Here is an 18,130-nt window from a genome sequence, read left to right as displayed (position 1 = left end):
GCTTCTATGCTATAAGAATGGCATGGCTCCTTTTTGGGAGACTTGGTTCAATTGGAAGTGAACACATTTTTTCCAAAAGGGGTTTTTTTTATTGTATATAGTACATATATACTCACATGATTCTGCAAGGTATTTAGTAATCTAAAATAAATAAAAATAATCGAGTAGTGATTCATAATTACCTGCCACTGAACTTGAAGATGCATTCTGGAATAATAAACCAATCCCAATCTTTACAAACCAAATCCCTAAATCTCCGAATGCCACAAACGCTTTCCACATTCACAATCGATGTTGTAACAAATTGATGTCGTATAGAATAGCCACGTGAATTAATAGAAGAGTTATAATGATATACTTCTTGGAGATCATTGTTAGTAGTATTATTACCTAAGTTTAAATTTTGCATTGTAAATTAGAGCATGCTATTTGTGTATTTATATGTATGAGTATTTTGGCTTGTTAAATATGTTGTAAATTTGAGATATGTGAACGGTTTTTTAGTACTAAAAATCGGGGTTCAAGTAAGTTAACCACAGGAATATTGATCAGATGATTGATTCGAAAAAATATTTTTTTTTTTCTATGACATTAATGACTATGATATCAGCCAGTACGCTCCTGCCATTTATTACGTTATATCTTATAATTATTGGGCATATTTTCCAATATACAACTAAATGAGATCTCATTTGGTTAAACCTTTGGTTCAATTGGATTATTTTAACTAATATTTTCTGCCTAACATTGGGTTAAGAAAAACTGGACTTCAACTTTATACCAGACAAGACCGAATTTGCAACTCTCGAGAAAAAAACTCAAGGTAACTTCTTTACAGCCCTTGAACCTGACAATCAGCTGAGGTAAAAAAAAAACAGGAATTTTTCTACGGTTTCAAGCAACTAAGTAAAATCAAACTGAAATTGTTACTACGCTAACCAAAATTTCGACTTGGAATTGAACAGAATTATGGGCCGAAAAATACAAAAAAAAAGATATTCCCAGCACACAGACTCGCAATAAATTGGGCATTGTTGTTAGCTCCTGGTGGATGGATTAGAAGGATAAGGCAGAAAAAGTGGATGTAGTAAATCTTTACTCCTCTGAAAAACTCGAAGGGAAGAATATGTAGCTGGTCAAGATAAAAGCCCGGTTCTTGAAGAAAAAAATGCGCATGTTCAAGTGAAGCTTGGCTGTATTTTAAATTGAGAATTCTTTACTTTGACTAAATTAAAGTTAAATGACAGTTTATTTGAAAAAAAAAATCATAAAATTTAAATTTCTTCCGGGCATTTATTTAGTTTTAGGTAATTTTTAAGGATTATTAAAGTTTTTAGGTCATCAAAATCTGAACCCTGATGATGAGGTGATAACATAATTTCAGTCAGTCCAGAAAGTACTCACATGACTCAGAGTTCTGAAATTCTTTTTGGTATTTTCTAAGCACCTTTAACAAAAACTAAGCCACGAAATGCAATCTTTTTTTTTGCTCCCCTATATCAAATTATTCTAAATATAGTGAACGTCTGACGTCAGAAGCCTTTTTTAAACGACTTCGAAATGTCAAAGATATTATTAGTTTAATAAATTTTTTATAAAATTTAGCGCAATTTAAAATAAAAATATGGGTATGAAATAAAAGAAAGAATTCTGTATAATTGAAAAGGATTATTTTTTTTTTGTGCGAAAGGATGACAACTATTTAAAATTTATGATATTTATTTTTGGAAAAAATACATGGTAAAGATTGGTAAACACATGACCACATCCTCCGATTTATTTTACTTATTAAATAAAATTAATTGAAAGGGCATTTCCAATACCTACTTGTCCTTGTGACCCAAAAAAATTTAGTATATTTTATAGCATCGAGCTTGTTAAAAATGACTCATAATCTAAGTATATTTTTTTTTCATTCTATAGAATTTTCTCTTCCATTTGGTACCCATATCTACATACTGTTATTGTACATTACACTTATTTTTCAATAGTTTTAAAATTAACCATATTTTTGAAATTTGAAATCCTTAAAAATTAAAAAGCAGTTGTATTATGTATATGTCCTAGTTTCGGAACATACTGATTTTTTATTGTGAAATTTGTTTTTTTTCGCACGGTGTGATATGTATACTCCATAGAGTAAAAAAATCATATTTATTCAATATTTGTGCTATGCACGAGTATATTTCTTTTGATATGAATTTGACGCGATTATGGCCGCTTTACAAATGTTTTGCCATTGCTTGACGCTCCGCCTGCATGCAACTATTTACATATGATGCTATGTTAAGTTATGCTTCGTTTTGTTTGTTGTTTTGAATTTGTATATTTTTCAAAGTGCTTTGAGTTTGAGAACGCGCCTACCATTAATTGATTGCCTTTTAATTGCGCTAAGTGAATCAAGAATATGAAAAATCAAATGCAATTTTTAATAGCTTTTTTCCTCAAATAATAAATATATACAAGAAATTGCTTTACTTTAACAAAATTATAAATAAAATCGCAGTACCAGATTTGCCATCGGATGTTCCTGTGAACGCACATCTAAATCGGGATGATTATCCTAATAGAGCGCCGCAATTTATAACGGTAAGTGGCATTGGATACAAATTTTATTTTATTTTTTTCTTTAATACTGCTGGTATGTACACTAGGGTAGTCCAAAAAGAGTAAAGTCGGAATTTTAATGCTCTCACCCCTTAGGATTGTTCTACGGCGAAAATATATGCCCCTATTTTTTTTTTTCAATCAAAAAATATTTAGAGGTCGCTCAAAGCGCTTAAAGTTTTCTATGTATTTTATATGGGGAAAAACAACTTTTCGTAGAAATAGTATGGAATTATTGAAAATCAATTGGGTGGTTCACAAGGTGTCGTACTTGTCGTATTGTTGTATGTTGTAAAGTTTTTAACGGCTAAATAAATGTTTAGAGGACTTGAAATCAACACCAACTATTTTTTAATCGTGTGGAATTTCATAATAAAACTTTTATATTAGCTTGCGAATTCCTTAAATATAGTTTTAGCCGTTTTAAGTTTATAACAAACAACAGTACGACACAAACTCCCTAAATAATATTCGATCGGAAAACTTTGGTTCTCTTCAGAAGATTTCCAGTAATAATACTCAATTGTTTATTTAACCATTTTTTAATACCAACGATTTTTGCTGATGCCCCCAGCTTTTGGGGTATTTTGGCGGAACTATTAACTATAGTTACTATAAAAATATGGTTAAGTAAACAATCGGGTATTATTCTAGGGAATCTCGTGCAGAGAAGCAGAGTTTTCCGATCGAAAATGTTGATTGTTAAGAATTCTATACCATTTCTACGAAAAGTGTTTTTTTTCCATATAAAGTACATGGAAAACTTTGAGCGCTTTGAAATATTATTTTTAATTTCAAAATAAAAAATAGCGGTATATTTTTTCGGTATAGAACAATCCTAGGGGGTGAGAGCATAAAAATTCCGACTTTACTTTTTCACATCCATTTTGGGACCACCCTAATGTACATAGATCCATATGTACTTATATAATGAACCAACAATAAATACAAAATTTCCCTACTTTTCCCCTCCTTTAGCCGCTCAAAGAATACGCTGTCATGGTCGGCCAAAGTGCTCGCTTCGAATGCATCGTACAATCACACCCACCATCGAACGTAATATGGGGCCGCAACGGCGTTGAATTGCAGAACAGTCCCAAAATTGTTATTGAATATCGAAATGGCGTCTGCCGTTTGACCATACCACAAGCATATCCGGGTAAGTGCCTTTTGCATTCATATGCAATTTTTTTGCAACAAAAGCTAAACGAAAAAATTTACTTTCCATCTCACTAGATGATGCCGGTGTTTATTCCTGTACCGCCACTAATCCCTTAGGCACGGCCACCACTTCCGGACAACTGCTCGTGCAAACCAAACGTTTATGAATAAATTTTGCCAAATGAAATGAAGAAGTTTGGATCTAATTTAAACGTAGGCATGTAAAAATCTAGCATCAATGCGGAATGTCTTAAACTTTTCAAATGTTTCATGTGTTTATAGAAGTTTTTGAAAAAAAAAAAATGAATGTTCAAGGCCGCTTAAATTTGATATTAATTGCCCTGCATACATGCATACAAACATACATACATGCACGTGAATATGCCATACATGATAAAACAGTTCAGAATAATATTGTTTGTATGTATGTACATATGTATGTACTCGTATCTACGTATAGAAAACGAAATTTTTAGCGTTATTGGGATATTACGACCACTCGAACGGAGTCCACTTGCAAAAAAAAAAATATTTACTAAAATACTCATCTGTTCATTGCATTGTCAGCAAAGAAGCTATTACGGAACTATTAGGCCGAATTTTAAAAAATGTATTTATATGCCGAAATTGTCATTGTTTATGCTTATATAACAATAGTATTACATGTGTTTTTATGATTATGATTATTATTTGAATAAATTATTCGTGGAACTTTCTTTTGAAGAAAAATTGTACAACTATGTAAAGCATCATTTGACAGTAGCATTGTATTATGAATGTACATTGCATACATTAGGGCTGATTTTTCTGGACTAACTACCCTACCGAAAAACATGTAGCCAAGTGTAATTTTTTGGTAAAAAGGTAAATATTTAGTTCGATCTACACTTCGAACTTCACAAATCACAAACCTTTACCACCTAAACTAACCTGGCTTAATACAAATTTTCAGATGCCAATAATCCCTTGGTTTTCAGTTTTGCTTAACTGTAATTATCAACAAATTTTTCTACATATCGGCGTCTGGATAAAAGATTGTCGTAAGCAACATTTTTACGATTTTGAGTTATAGGTGCAGTTATATATTTTAAATCAACATCTCTCGATTGGCGTTATCAGTGTTTGGGTATCTCCTTTAGTTTCCGAGGTAGTGAGTAAAAAGTATCGTTTCTTGTATACCATTTCACATCTGTCATGCAAAGTGGCTGCAACATGGCGTAACAACCCCAAACTTTGTACAAAGAAGTTTTATATTCAGTCTATACAACTGCGCCTTTAATGTGTAAAAAATTTGTGCCCCTATCATAAAATTATGATTAGGTTTGTTCATAGGGTAGGTGATCAACCGGGATTCTTAAGGATTCTTAAGGCCTAAAAAGTCAAAATAAAATAACGAAATAGGCTGGTAAATCTAACTAAAAATCGCAAAAAAGGTAATAAATAATCGAAAAATAATCAAAAAATACGTTTATTTTAGAAATTTTTAATTTACAAGTAAAATGAGGACAACTATGAACTACATTACGTTATATAAAATCTCTATAGTTGTAGTAACATTGAACTCAAGATGCCTTTTGAAGATTTCTGGCAGCATTTTTATTCGATTTTCGCGAAGAAAAGCCTTGACTGTAGGTAGTAAACATGCGCTCGACGTGAGTTGATACAAATGGCGCGCAATTTAAATATGCAATGTTTAAAACTTGCATAATATCAGGAATAACAGCTTTTTCCGTGCCTTTTACAAGTAAAGGTTGAATAGGCGAAAAAGGGCAAATATCTTAAAAAAGGTAACATCAAATGTGTATATATGTAATCAGGGAAAGCTAAATCGTGGACATTCTTAATCGAATATACTCTATCCCTTTAGTAGAAAAAAGGACAGTTTGCATAAAATCCGTTCCCTGGTAATCAACATTGTTGTCAGACAAACATGTGGAGATTCGAAGACGAATTGCTGCGACAATTCTGTATGCAATTACCACGGCGCCTGCGGTTCGACATATGTATGTTAAACGCCAGTGTAGGTGTGGTTCCTAATGCTACGCTAATTCCTATTTTACAAGTGTAGCCTTCTCTAGTGAGTACCACTAGACAAGGGCTCCTTGAAACAATATGGGCTTAAATCTGGTTTCCTAGATCTAATGAATTCATTTGGGTGAGAGACATCACCTTTTACCGATAGCTCCCCTACAGGAGTACACGACACCTTTGCTACCCTTTCCTCAATGTTAAGCTCCTACGACAGCGACCCTTGAACGCTCACCTAGTTACCTGGTTCAGTTTACCTTGAGCCAGATCAAAAAGCGTGTCTAGAAATAGTCCCTTAACTAAAAGTTCCACATCATCTACATAGGCGATCACCCGATAGCCAACTTTTCCTGTTTCTCTAGAAGGTCCAGAGCAGGAGAGAGAGAACACCACCTTGTGGAGTGCTCCTAATGACTCTGCACGGAGTGCGGTAGTACGCTCTAGATAAGCCCTATAAGGTTTATTTCAACCACCAGAATATGAACCACCTGACTATTGCCTGTGGTGTGATATTGTTGAAGACCCCCTCGATATCGAAGAAGGCCCCTACTGCATAATATTTGTGCGTGACGGGTTTCTCTGACCACTTTACCAATGTATGCAGGGCGATATTCACCGACCTTTTCTTGCAATAAGCATTTTGAGCTCTTGAGAGACAGTCACGAGGAATCGCGGTTCTTATGTACAGGTCTATCAGTCTCTCTAGCGAGTTTAGCAAAAACGAAGAACGGCTGATTGGCCTAAAATACCTAGGAGAAACATGTGTGCTTTTTCCGGCCTTCGGGCTGAACGCAACACTGACTACCCTCCAAGGCTTGGGGATGTACCAGGTCCTTACGCAGTTCGCATAAATAGGATCTAACTAATTGCACGACACCTTCAGAGCCCTTTGTAGCTGCGCAGGTATGATGTTATCGGTCTCTGGCGACTTTAATGGTTTTAACGAATTTATCGCCCAGACTTTGTGACGATCGTCCAGAAGATCGGGGCAGTACAGGACCTGGGGGAAGATTCTGAAACCAGTTAGCGACAATTTTCGTATCGCTATCGCACTTTTTGAACTGGTTACAAAATCTCACCCCTGAAGTACAAATATCGCAAAGAAATACATTTGACTGTACTTCGAAGTACGAAGTACAAGAGCGAAAAAAGAAGCACTGTACTTCCGAAAGAAGTGCGGTTGGTCACAGTACGTATGATTAACATTATTCGCTGCCCCTATTTCAATAAAAACTAGTAAACACAGTAAAAAAAAAACATGTGGCAACCTTCAAAATAAATCTTTTCGGCTGTAAGCCATCTTAAACCTTTTCTTTTGGTAGCCCTATTGCAATAATTACTTTTTCCTATCAATTTACTTAAATTGAAATTTTTAAACAGGTAGCATCTATCTAAAAATTGTTGACTTGGCTTCTGTTGCTCTAATAAAGATCCCCCAGACATCGACTTATTGCAGAAATCTCGCTTGTACGCATGTAAGGAGGCGCTCGTATATATGGTCTGGACTTCGTGGATGCATCGCACGAAAAAAAACAGACTGTTGAAGTAATGTGGATTTTTTTATTCCGAATCGCCACCGCTTCTTGATATTTATTGTAGAGAATTCCTGGGTGGTGGGAATGTGCGCTTGAAAAATGTGGAGATCAGCTCCAAATCCAATTAAAATATGAAACGGCATGAGAAGTGTGTTTCCTGGTTTGTATAAACAGGCTTCTAAACACAGTAAAATACATTGAGGCCACTTCAGTCTCAAGTGAACTACTCATTTCTAAAGCCGGAGCAACTATTACGCCCAATCCACTAATTTTGGGGAAATTTAAGGACGAGACGCGTAAAGTTGTGGCCAAGTTATATGTTATTAGTGCAGTGGTGTGAAAAGGCCACTAAGTAGAATCATATCCGTGGAGGAGATTCGAGAAATAAGGTTTTCCATATATACATAATTGGCAATATCCAGACCTAAAAATAAATAAAAATGTTATCACAATTCAAATACTCTGCGTGTTCTTTTTTTAACTTTATTTCCCCCAAGGAGAAAATGGGTAGTCCTCTAAGATGAGTTCTCACTATTTGTTTGGTGCTGTTGGAGACAAGATATTTTTAAAATATATTTTAAGCTCCCATGTTGCTCAAGTCCACCTCGTTCTAAGTTCAATGCTAAGATCACTCAATTATCAACAATTTCGCTTACTTATTTATCATTGAATTCAAAATCGGATTCGTTTGGCATCGGAAAAGGGTTGGCATGGTTTAGGCTAAGTTCACAATGCGTAAGAGCTCTGACTGACTGAGTTATTTGCTGTTCGACTAGTTGCGGGTGAAAATTGCTAGTAATTGAATCTTACAGAAACGACAATGTCTGTGAAAAATTGGCTGCAGTGAGTGTCCATATCGAAACGGTTGCAGTGACCCGATAGCAGCCATGATTTCTTGATCCAACCCATATAATCTAGGGCACATATGATCCGCCTTTAGCAGCAACACCCCCTACACGTATCGTTTAAAATCCAAAATCTGTCAAAGATAATGGCAGCATTGTTAAATCTATTACCACGCCATTAACGCCATCTTGCTGAATTTTTCTTTTCCCACACTTCGTTAAGGGAGCTTTTGGCAACAAGATCACCACAGATGCCGCCACAATGCACAAATTGAAAAATTTCTTAAACCCCAAATGTCAAAAATACTCCAACACACCTAAACCTGCCTGCAATACAGATGCACAATTTTCAAAAAAATATATGTACGCATACACAGATTCGAGAGATCTATGTATATTCACTTTCGAAAGCTTCTGCTCGTAGGGGAAATGCCTTTGGCATCACACATTGGGCGTCGTGCGAAAGACATTTGTGAAAATCATTTAGTTGCCCACGAAATATTTTCTCTATTGGCACTGAGCCAGAAGACACTTGGCAATTTATTTTGAAACTATTATTTTATTATTTTGACAAGATGAACTCTCGACTTACCACATACCTGTAGAGCGGCACTTCGCGCCGGAAACATTTTCATGTGGCAGTTTCTATCAGCGTGAATAGATATGAGAAAACATATGTATACAGGTAAACGGGTACCTATGTTAATATAATAGAATCCCTACCCGACACGTGTCATAAAAATTTAGCTAATTTCTCATTAGGAAACTAGTAAGAATGTTTATATGAAAAGTATCCGCCGAGTTTTGAAGAACTTTTTGAAAAAAATTGCCCTTATTGTAAATCAATTCTAATTATGTAAGCAGATTTTAGGTATTAGGATCTATGACCTTTTGCTATTTTTCGTGTAGCTTCATAATGCCATCGGTGTAGAACTTCTGAGGTTTATCAGCGAATAACCTCGCTATGTTATTTCAAGCGGCTCTTCAGTAGGTAAATTTTGCAACATCAAGAGAGTTTCCAGAGGTTGCAAATGGAAGTCACACAGTGCACGGTCAGGGCTATACGGTGGATGCATTAAAACTTCCCAACCAAGTTCCGTCAATTTGTTCGGAGCCATTAAGGATGTGTGTAGTAGTTAGTAGTGCTCAAAATTCTCAGGCTGTAGATGTGCAACAAGGTCCTACTTTTTCGAAAAGAGTTGCCACATTTCATAAAATTAAGGTCAAATTATTTAATAAGTTAAACCAATTATTAAAAAATGGACATCCATAGAAATGGTTTTAAAAAGGTTTGTTTCTTACTTTCGTTGTAGGAGGGGTACCATCTGTTTAAAAAATTCCATTCAATTTGAAATAAAGGAATTAGGTAATAGAAATATGTATGGAAATATGGCCGTCAGACGAAAAGAATTTCGGAAGGGTTTGTGAACATTTTGAAGAGGTTTGCCACCTGTTTGAAGAGTCAAATTCAGTTTCCTTATTCAAATTATTCTTAATTCATCAGTTAACGTAAATTTGTATCAGAATGTTATTCGAAGGTTATTTAAGAAGATTTTAGCCTCAACTGCTTTGACCTGTTTAAAAAATTATATTCAAATTATTTAGTAAGTTAAGGCTGGTTTTCACTATGTCAAATTCAGTGACATTTGTTGTCAATTAAGTGAAAACACATTTTCAAATGGGATTAAAAAGTGGTTTATCGATTGATTTGGATCAGGATAGGTTTTTAGGCATTTCATAGATTTTAGTTTGTAAATACTTTTGAAGAGGATTCCACCTGTTTGAGTAGTCGAATTTATTTACCTTATACCCAAGTTGTATGCAATATTAAAATATGGGTGTCAATCGAAAGAGATTTAAAGCTTTAGTATGGAAATATCTTTGATTAGTCTTGCCACCATTTTGAAAAGTAATTCGGATCTAACTAAGTACGAATATATACTATTGTACGAAAAGAACTTTTTGTGAAGGTCATAAGATTTGCACCGTCCCACAGTGCCGCCTAAGTGGGCATAAATCGAAAAATTCGTTATCTGCAATGTGAACTTGTCTGGTATTTTTGTAAAGACAATTTATACACTAAAAAATTAATTATGTACCGCCAGGAAGCCACTAAATTCGACAGATTTTATACTAAGAATTTTAATAAAGCATACCCAGGCGTAAGCTCTTCACAGAAAAAAATTTAAAAAATATACTCTTTGAAATAAAATGTTGATTTGCCGTTTCTTGTTTCCATATAGATAGTAGAGAATTACTGGAATTAAAATTTTGGAATAAAATTAAACACAGGGTGTCCAACAAACAAAAACTATTTTTTTAAACAAAATTTCAAAAAATGCTAAATTTTAATGTAATGACTAAAAGATATATGTAAAAATAGGTTATTTTTTTATTATTTTATTAAATATCATGGTATTTTAGCTTTCAAAAGAAGAAATAAAAACCTGCTCATTTTTTTTGCACTTTCTGAAGTAATGCGTTTTCCGCGAATGCATAAAATAATTTTTTCATTTTTTGTCAGTGCCTTGAGGTCTACACGATTCATTCCATTTTCAAAAATGAAGTGTCAGATTAAAAAGCGTAACCTGTGGACAATAGAGTTGCCACCTGTTAAAAAATTATATTGATAAAAAATTAGATCAAAATTTTTTTATAAGTTAAATGAGTTATTAAGAAATGGGTATCAATCGAAATGTGTATTAACAATATGTAGAGAGTTGCCACCTGTTTAAAAAATCAAATTCCACTTTAATTAATGGGATTAGGTAATTGAAATAGATAGTCACCATAAGGGAGTCAGACGAAAGAGGTTTAAAAAGGTTTTAGCTTAAAAATATTACGAATAGGGTTGCCACCTATTTGTAAAGTCGAATTTATTAGTCGAATAATAATAACGTAAAACCATAGGATTACACCATCATATTTGCTCTTTTATTTCTATTTTAAAAACTAGTTCAATTGATACCCATACTGTAATATCTAATTCATTTTACTTATTAATTTTAATAAAATTCTTCTTTCAAAAATAAAAAAAACTTCATTGCACACCTACAGGCTAAACCCTTTCATTTGACACCTCACTTTCGAAAATAGAACGAACTATATGTACATACCTATGTAAAAGCCACAAGAAGCCAAATTCTCAACTTCAAACTGCACTTTTTCTCAACTTCAAACAAACTTTTTGTAGGAAAATTCATGTCCTGTAAATTTGTAATACCGAAAATTCTAATTGAACAAAAAAAAAATACCGTGTAATTTGTAAGCATGGGAAATCGAATTTTTGAAAGAGCCTGTGATGCATTTAAAATTTTTTTTCAAACGGCATAATTTTTTATTTTCTATGAAGTATCAGGTAGCACCGAGAAAAAAAAATATCGCCTAAAAATGCAACCCCTAATGTATATATCTATTAGTTGGAATTTTTAACTATCTTAAAGACACATGCATATATACAAAGAATGAGAGAAATAGTGCAGACCAGAAGTTTAATGAATCGTAAATGTTTACAGCTCGTAAACAATTTCGGCATGATTAACACCTTCATCGTTAGATTCAAAGATTATTAGAATTTGTACATACATACATAAATGTTTATGTGACTAGACTGTAGCAACTGATCTTAGACCATGAGCAGACCCACAGACCCATAAGCGAATTCACTCATCAAACACGCTTAGTTGAAATCCTTGACATTGCTGGCAATCGACGGATGTCATTCCTCTTTCTTGTTCATTCTTTCCTTTTTGCTGATGTTTAGACATTTTGCGATGCACTGCAGCAGACATCATGCAAGCGCATACGAACACACGCTGTAAGGCAATCTCGTGTATTTGTAAACAAGGTAATTTTAGATATTTTAGATGCATCGCAATTTCGCAAACACGGTTTCCTTGCAGTACAGTTTACGCGTTACATACAAAATAAATTTAAGAAAAATCTTTTTGATTGTATTTTAGAAACAGAAATTAAATTTTTCGCTTTGCTCGATTCTTGTAAATATGTAAATACTAAGTAGATAGATGTTGCTGATATTGTATCTGCATGAGACACAGATTTTCTTAGCTTGACACACTTATTTTTAAATTTAGCTGCGCAGAGTTGAACGGATGTTGCCGGCAGCCAGTAAACAAGAAATTTCACAATGCATTACAATTTAAAGCGAAACAAGCTGCCGAAATTTATTTAGTTTATTCTTTAAGCAAATGTAATGTGACAATGTTTTCGGCGATTATTTAAGCAGTCACATCCATATGCATAGTAATTACATATATACACTCATATGAAGGTGAATATGTGCATAGGTATGCTTGCAAGTGGGCGTAGGTAGATACGTCCAAGAGCACTTCGGTAAGTTATTTTATTGAAAGATCTGTGCATCGCTATATTTTATAGCTTAATAATTTTGAAATGCACAAAATTTTTATTTCCCAAATAAAATGGCATTACTTAATTTCAAAAATGATGCATTAAAAAATGGGTCGAACAAATTTAAATTTTAACGCTCTGTTGAATTTTTAATCCAAGGAGAAAATAGGTATGCATGCAAATATTAGATAAATATTCTGAAGAAACATCAAAATTTTTCTCACACCTGCATATTGGCGGAATTTACAAAAAAGATATTAGAAATTCATAAATATTTCTACCACCTATATGTGTGTATAATGTATATTGTATATGTATGTTTGTATGTATATATGTATATATGTATATATTGTTAATATATTTTTCGAAAAAATTAACTTATGCACTCGCTGTGGCATTGAAATTTTTTTTGGCTTTGCTGTCAAACCGAATGTTCGCGTATATTTCAAAATATTCCTGTGAATCATGAGCCGTTTGTTTAACTTCATTTCGCGGACTGTACTTGCATATGGAAGTGCTTACTTTGATGTTTTATTTATTTGATTAATATGCGAAAATAAAAAGATTTGTATATTCCAAGAACATACTTCTTAGCATGACCTTGTTGTTTATATATGTATGTATGTAGTATGTACATTAGGACGGAGTAATTTGGTCGGAGCAAAATTTTTGAAGAAAATGTACTTATAGCAAGTTCAAATTCTCCGAATAATTCTAAGCAAAAATGGCGAACAAACTATATACCAAAAATTACGTTTCACCCTCCTAATTTTTAAAAAGAAAAATCAGTATATTGTATGAAGCAAACACAAAATTCTAAAAAAAAATATATTTAGTTTCGTTCAGAACAACTTATAATACACTGATTTTTCTTTTAAAAATTTTGAGGGTAAAGCATAATTTTTGGTAAACAGTTTAATACGTATGTGCAAAACACTTTTTTCGAAATTAAATTATAACCACCCTAATGTGCATATACATGTACATATGTATATATGTATGTATGTATGAACATATTTAAGTCTACAGACCATTATTAACAGAACCAGGTTGACCGAGCTTTGCTCGGAATGCATACACTTTTTAAAGTTGTCTTGGTTTGGTTATCAAATAATGGTCAATTGGATAGATTAATTTTAAGAACATGTTTTATATAATATTTTAAATGGAATTTGTTTTTTAAGATTCCTCTAATCCAATACCTTTTGCCATGCAAGTTATTTCAAGAAAAAAATAGTATCATATATTAGCCTAAGAGATACCTAGTTTTTTAATGATGTTAACTAACAAAATATCGTAAACATTTTTGCCGAATCAGTAGCTCAAAACTCTACAAAAATAATATTTTTGAAAGAAAAAAAAAGTTTTACTCTTTGAATCTAATAAAATTAAAAAGTATTTGCCAACAAACGTTGCCACCTATTAACAAACATGCCAGGTTGAAGAGTACATATTTAGAGTGTAAAAATGGGTATAAATACATACATTCAAAAATGAATATTTACAGAAAAATGCACCATGCAATTAGTATCTAAAACACAAATTGGCATTCAAATGCGTGGCAACCCTCAACGAAAATATTTCTACCTTTAAGTTCTCAAAAATACCTTTATTTGATATCCTTATTAAGATTTAAATACATTTTGTCGAATCGAAAATAAGTTGCAACCTTACACTAATATCTTAAAAAACAACACTTAATATATAGGCAAAGCATTTTTCAAGAGCTTTCTTTTAGCTCCCGTAAAGAGTAATATTGTATCTTAATTTCCTAAACAAAAAAATTTAATAAATATACGATAGAAAATAGCTGGCAACCCTATTCAAAAATATTTCCGCATTGGGATTTTCAAAACGCTTTCCATTTGAAATCCATATTGTGATGTGATGTTTAGTTTGTAAATAATCTCGAATAGTTGCCCGCCATATAATAATAATTTTGTCTTTGGTGCAATATTTGTAAGGGCAAGAAGAAACAATATTAAACCAAAACGATCATGACGTCTGCTGGCCTGTCCTGTTTGAAGGCAAACTATGTTGTCCCCCATTTTTACAGATATCCGACTAAATATTTTTTTTAATGCATTAATCATTTCGCGGAATGAGTCACTACAAATGAAATATGCTGTGAGGCGTATCATGAGGCATTGTAATACATCTCCTATATGTATGTATGTAGATTCTATTGTGATTTTACAAAAAAACATGAGGATTCATCGACCAAATGCATTGCTACCTCACCTGGCCACTGTACCATTTACTTGTTTTGTCAGCATTCGAGAAATGTCGAAAGTAAATACATATATTACAATATGTACATATATCTCAAAAAACTGACTCACCTAAGAGTAGTGAAAGTCATACAAATGCAAACTTTGTTCTGATATTTTATACATATATATCTATATAAATGGTATATTTTTTAAATTTCTTTCTAAATTAATTAGCCAAATTCTAAAATTGTCGAATGAACTCATTTGAGAGGCAGCCAATTGGTGCTCACTTTAGAGCCATCGAGTCAAAATGCCAGAGGCGGTCCAACGATTCACGGATTTTGTTTTGATTTTTTACATTAAAAAGAAACATGTATTTGTATCTATATATGTGTTTAAAACCCGAAGCAGAACAAAAAAAAAATAAACACAATTCGTGGGTGGGTGTCAAATAGATGAGACATACTTTGAAGAACCCACTTTGAGCGCTAATGGTTTGTTTTGTGAAGAGATCAACATTTTTATGGGTTTTCTAAATGAACGATGCATTCAAAAATAAATAATATATTCATTATATACATTAGTACATGCATACATACATATGTAAGTATATANTTAATTTTCATTCATATTTATATTTATTACAATTCATTTGGCATTCGTTTAATGGCATATTAAACTTAAATTATTTCCAACAGATTCTTAAATTCCCACGCCCAGCTAAGTACACAAGTACATAAATAAATATGACGGAAAATTGCGTCGAAATTAAGCCACAAATTATTTCGACCCGAAAAAAAAGTTTCAAAAATGTTACTTGCTGGGAAAATTTTCCCTTATTAATTTACGAGCACTTGAAACATTTTATATATGTATTTACAGATTAATATACATACATATGTTAATACATAGTTAAGTACATGTATGTATGTATGTATACGTCGACACCTCGAAGGCACGTCGCTGCGGGTGGATGGCGGTGAAAGCGATTTATCAAAAAGCAATAGCCTTGCAACATATCAGCATTGTATTCTTAAATAATATGTATATATCCATATGCTTACACAGAAATTTACTTTTTTACTTATATTAAAAATACACATCCATACATATGCAAGCACATTAGATTGGATCAACAAAATCGACTATCTTTTATTTTCAAAATCACCTATGGAATATTTTCGACGCGCCTGTCAAAAGCTCTGCTCTTAATTCTTAGATTTAGAGATCGCTAATCGCAGATTTCTATTTTCCTTATAAATATCACAGGAACAAGTGTTTTGAATTTCATAACAGGTTTTTAAATCAATTTTTTGAAATGAACGGTATATAGTATATCGAGGGCTGAGTGGAGGATCGACTTATCTCGGCAGCCAGTTCGAAAACGTTCTATTTAAAAAAAACTTTTCAAGAATGCCCTATCTCAAAATTTGATTGAAAAACGCCCTAACTCAGATTTTTTTTTTTTTTGAAGAACGCCCTATTTCAGTATTTGGGTCAAAAACTCCCTATCTCAGCTGAAAATATATTTAAAATATATTGAGATAGGACGTTTTTGAATCGACAGCTGAAATAGAACATTTTTGAAACGAATTTAAAAATAGGGCGCGCTTCATTCAAATCCTGAAATTGGGCGTTCTTGAAAAGGTTTTTAAAAATAGAACATTTTCGAATTGGCTGCCGAGATATGCCGATCCTCCATTCAGCCGTCGATACATGTATTTTAAAGAAAATTGAAGGCTTTAAAAAGTCTATTATGATTTTCCATGAATTCCCTCATCCAAAAGTTATTCAAGTATAAAGTCGAGAGAGAATGTTTTAGTTATATGGAGGAAAATGCATAGCATCTTCAACCAAAACCAAAAAACGAAAATTAAATTAAATTTACAAAATTTTTGAAAACATTTTAAATATAGTTTTCGCAATAAAAAAAAATCGCAAAATCTGAAAACATTTTTTTTTTTTTTTTTTTTCAAACGCAACGTACATATCAAATTCAAATGAAATAGTTTGTTCGATAATCTGATAAAGTTCTTTCAGCAGTGTTTGCAAGAAACACGTGTGATCAAATTCATCTATCCGCAGTTTATGAAAATATTGAAATTTATGTTCATTATTTTTAAGTTTACAGTGACTTACAACTCTAAATATTTGGTAAGAAAGCAAATACTGTTGTATGTAAAAAAAATAGCTTAAACTTTCAAGTTTTTGCTAGTTCAGCGTGCGCATACTTTATTTGTATATCTTCCAATTTGAAAGATAAACGTTCGTTACTCGTCAGCAAGTGGATACTAAGTAGATATTTTCAATGTAGCGCTATTATCGAACAGACTAAAATTTTTCGCAGCTAATTCTCAGACCAAAAGCCATATTTTTTTCGCCGGCAAAACATTTTTTTTTTTTCTTACGTGCGGTCTAATGTACCTACATTTTTAAAAACAAAAAGATGTATCTTTGCCGTGAAATCTCAAAAAATGCCAAGTTTTTCAATATCTTCACACACCACTTGAATTGAGTGAAATTTTTTGAATTCTTCATTATTTTTGAAGGCAAGCAAAACAAATCCATTATGTTTGCGTCGTGGTGCCAGAAAAAAAAGATGTTGCGAGGCTGATATGCCAACATGATTACCAAAAACTAAAAACTACTTTTGAAATTAGCCACTTGTTTTTGAAATTTTTGGTGCGTACCCAAATTTACAAATGTTAAATTGCCGTTTTATGTGTGCAATTCAAATAGGATAGTGAAGGCGCACAAAGCAATCACTTAAGCGTACATACATGCATATTTATATATATACAAGTACATATGTTTTAATTGCACAATTTCATTGTCAAAATATCTGTTTTACACAATTGTTAACAAAGCACGCTGTTAATTATACATTTTTGTGTATAAGTATTAGTATCTCAATTTAAATAGGACCAAACATAAGTATTTAAATTGTTTAAGAATACATACCCTCTGTTCAAATAATACCCGATTTCTTTCTACAGAATTGTGGAAATGCTTAATTTAGTCGGCACGGCAGTGCTTCAGCTTACAGGTTTCTTCTCGTACCCGACCATATGAAAAAGAGGTGGTACCGGCGCAGTCACTAAAGCCCGTCGACATAACGCTCACAAGCATAAATTCCTAACAAAAGTAGAATTGAAAACGTCCTCTAGAAAAAAATTTATTTTCATTTATATATTGCTTATCATAATTATACACCACCCACAGTTTGGACAATCAGTTTTCTTATAACATAACTTTAATATTTTTTTTTATGAAAACGTAGTTTATTATTTAGCAAACATCTTATAGATCCAAGTTTTAAAGTTTGTACAATATTTAATAATAAATTGCATGCTTGAAGTAGCTAGGGCTT

At 32.7% G+C, this 18,130-nt stretch overlaps 1 protein-coding gene across 1 annotated transcript in view; it reads left to right on the top strand.

Annotated features, from left to right (window-relative positions):
* zormin (spectrin and immunoglobulin domain-containing protein zormin) overlaps positions 1-4,496 on the top strand; it is a 71,852-nt gene extending 67,356 nt beyond the window's left edge. The window contains exons 15-17 of the mRNA XM_017615628.1: positions 2,507-2,589; positions 3,586-3,766; positions 3,844-4,496. Coding sequence (XP_017471117.1) covers positions 2,507-2,589; positions 3,586-3,766; positions 3,844-3,935 — 356 coding nt within the window. The 3' untranslated portion in view covers positions 3,936-4,496. The remainder of the gene's footprint in view (positions 1-2,506; positions 2,590-3,585; positions 3,767-3,843) is intronic.
* The last annotated feature ends 13,634 nt before the right edge of the window (positions 4,497-18,130 follow it).

Source organism: Rhagoletis zephyria, unplaced genomic scaffold (assembly GCF_001687245.7).
Source record: "Rhagoletis zephyria isolate East Lansing unplaced genomic scaffold, Rhagoletis_zephyria_1.1 Rzeph_scaffold_01044, whole genome shotgun sequence".
Lineage (NCBI taxonomy): Eukaryota > Metazoa > Arthropoda > Insecta > Diptera > Tephritidae > Rhagoletis > Rhagoletis zephyria.
Note: the sequence above shows the minus strand (reverse complement) of the source record. Positions and strands in the feature narration are given on the sequence as shown.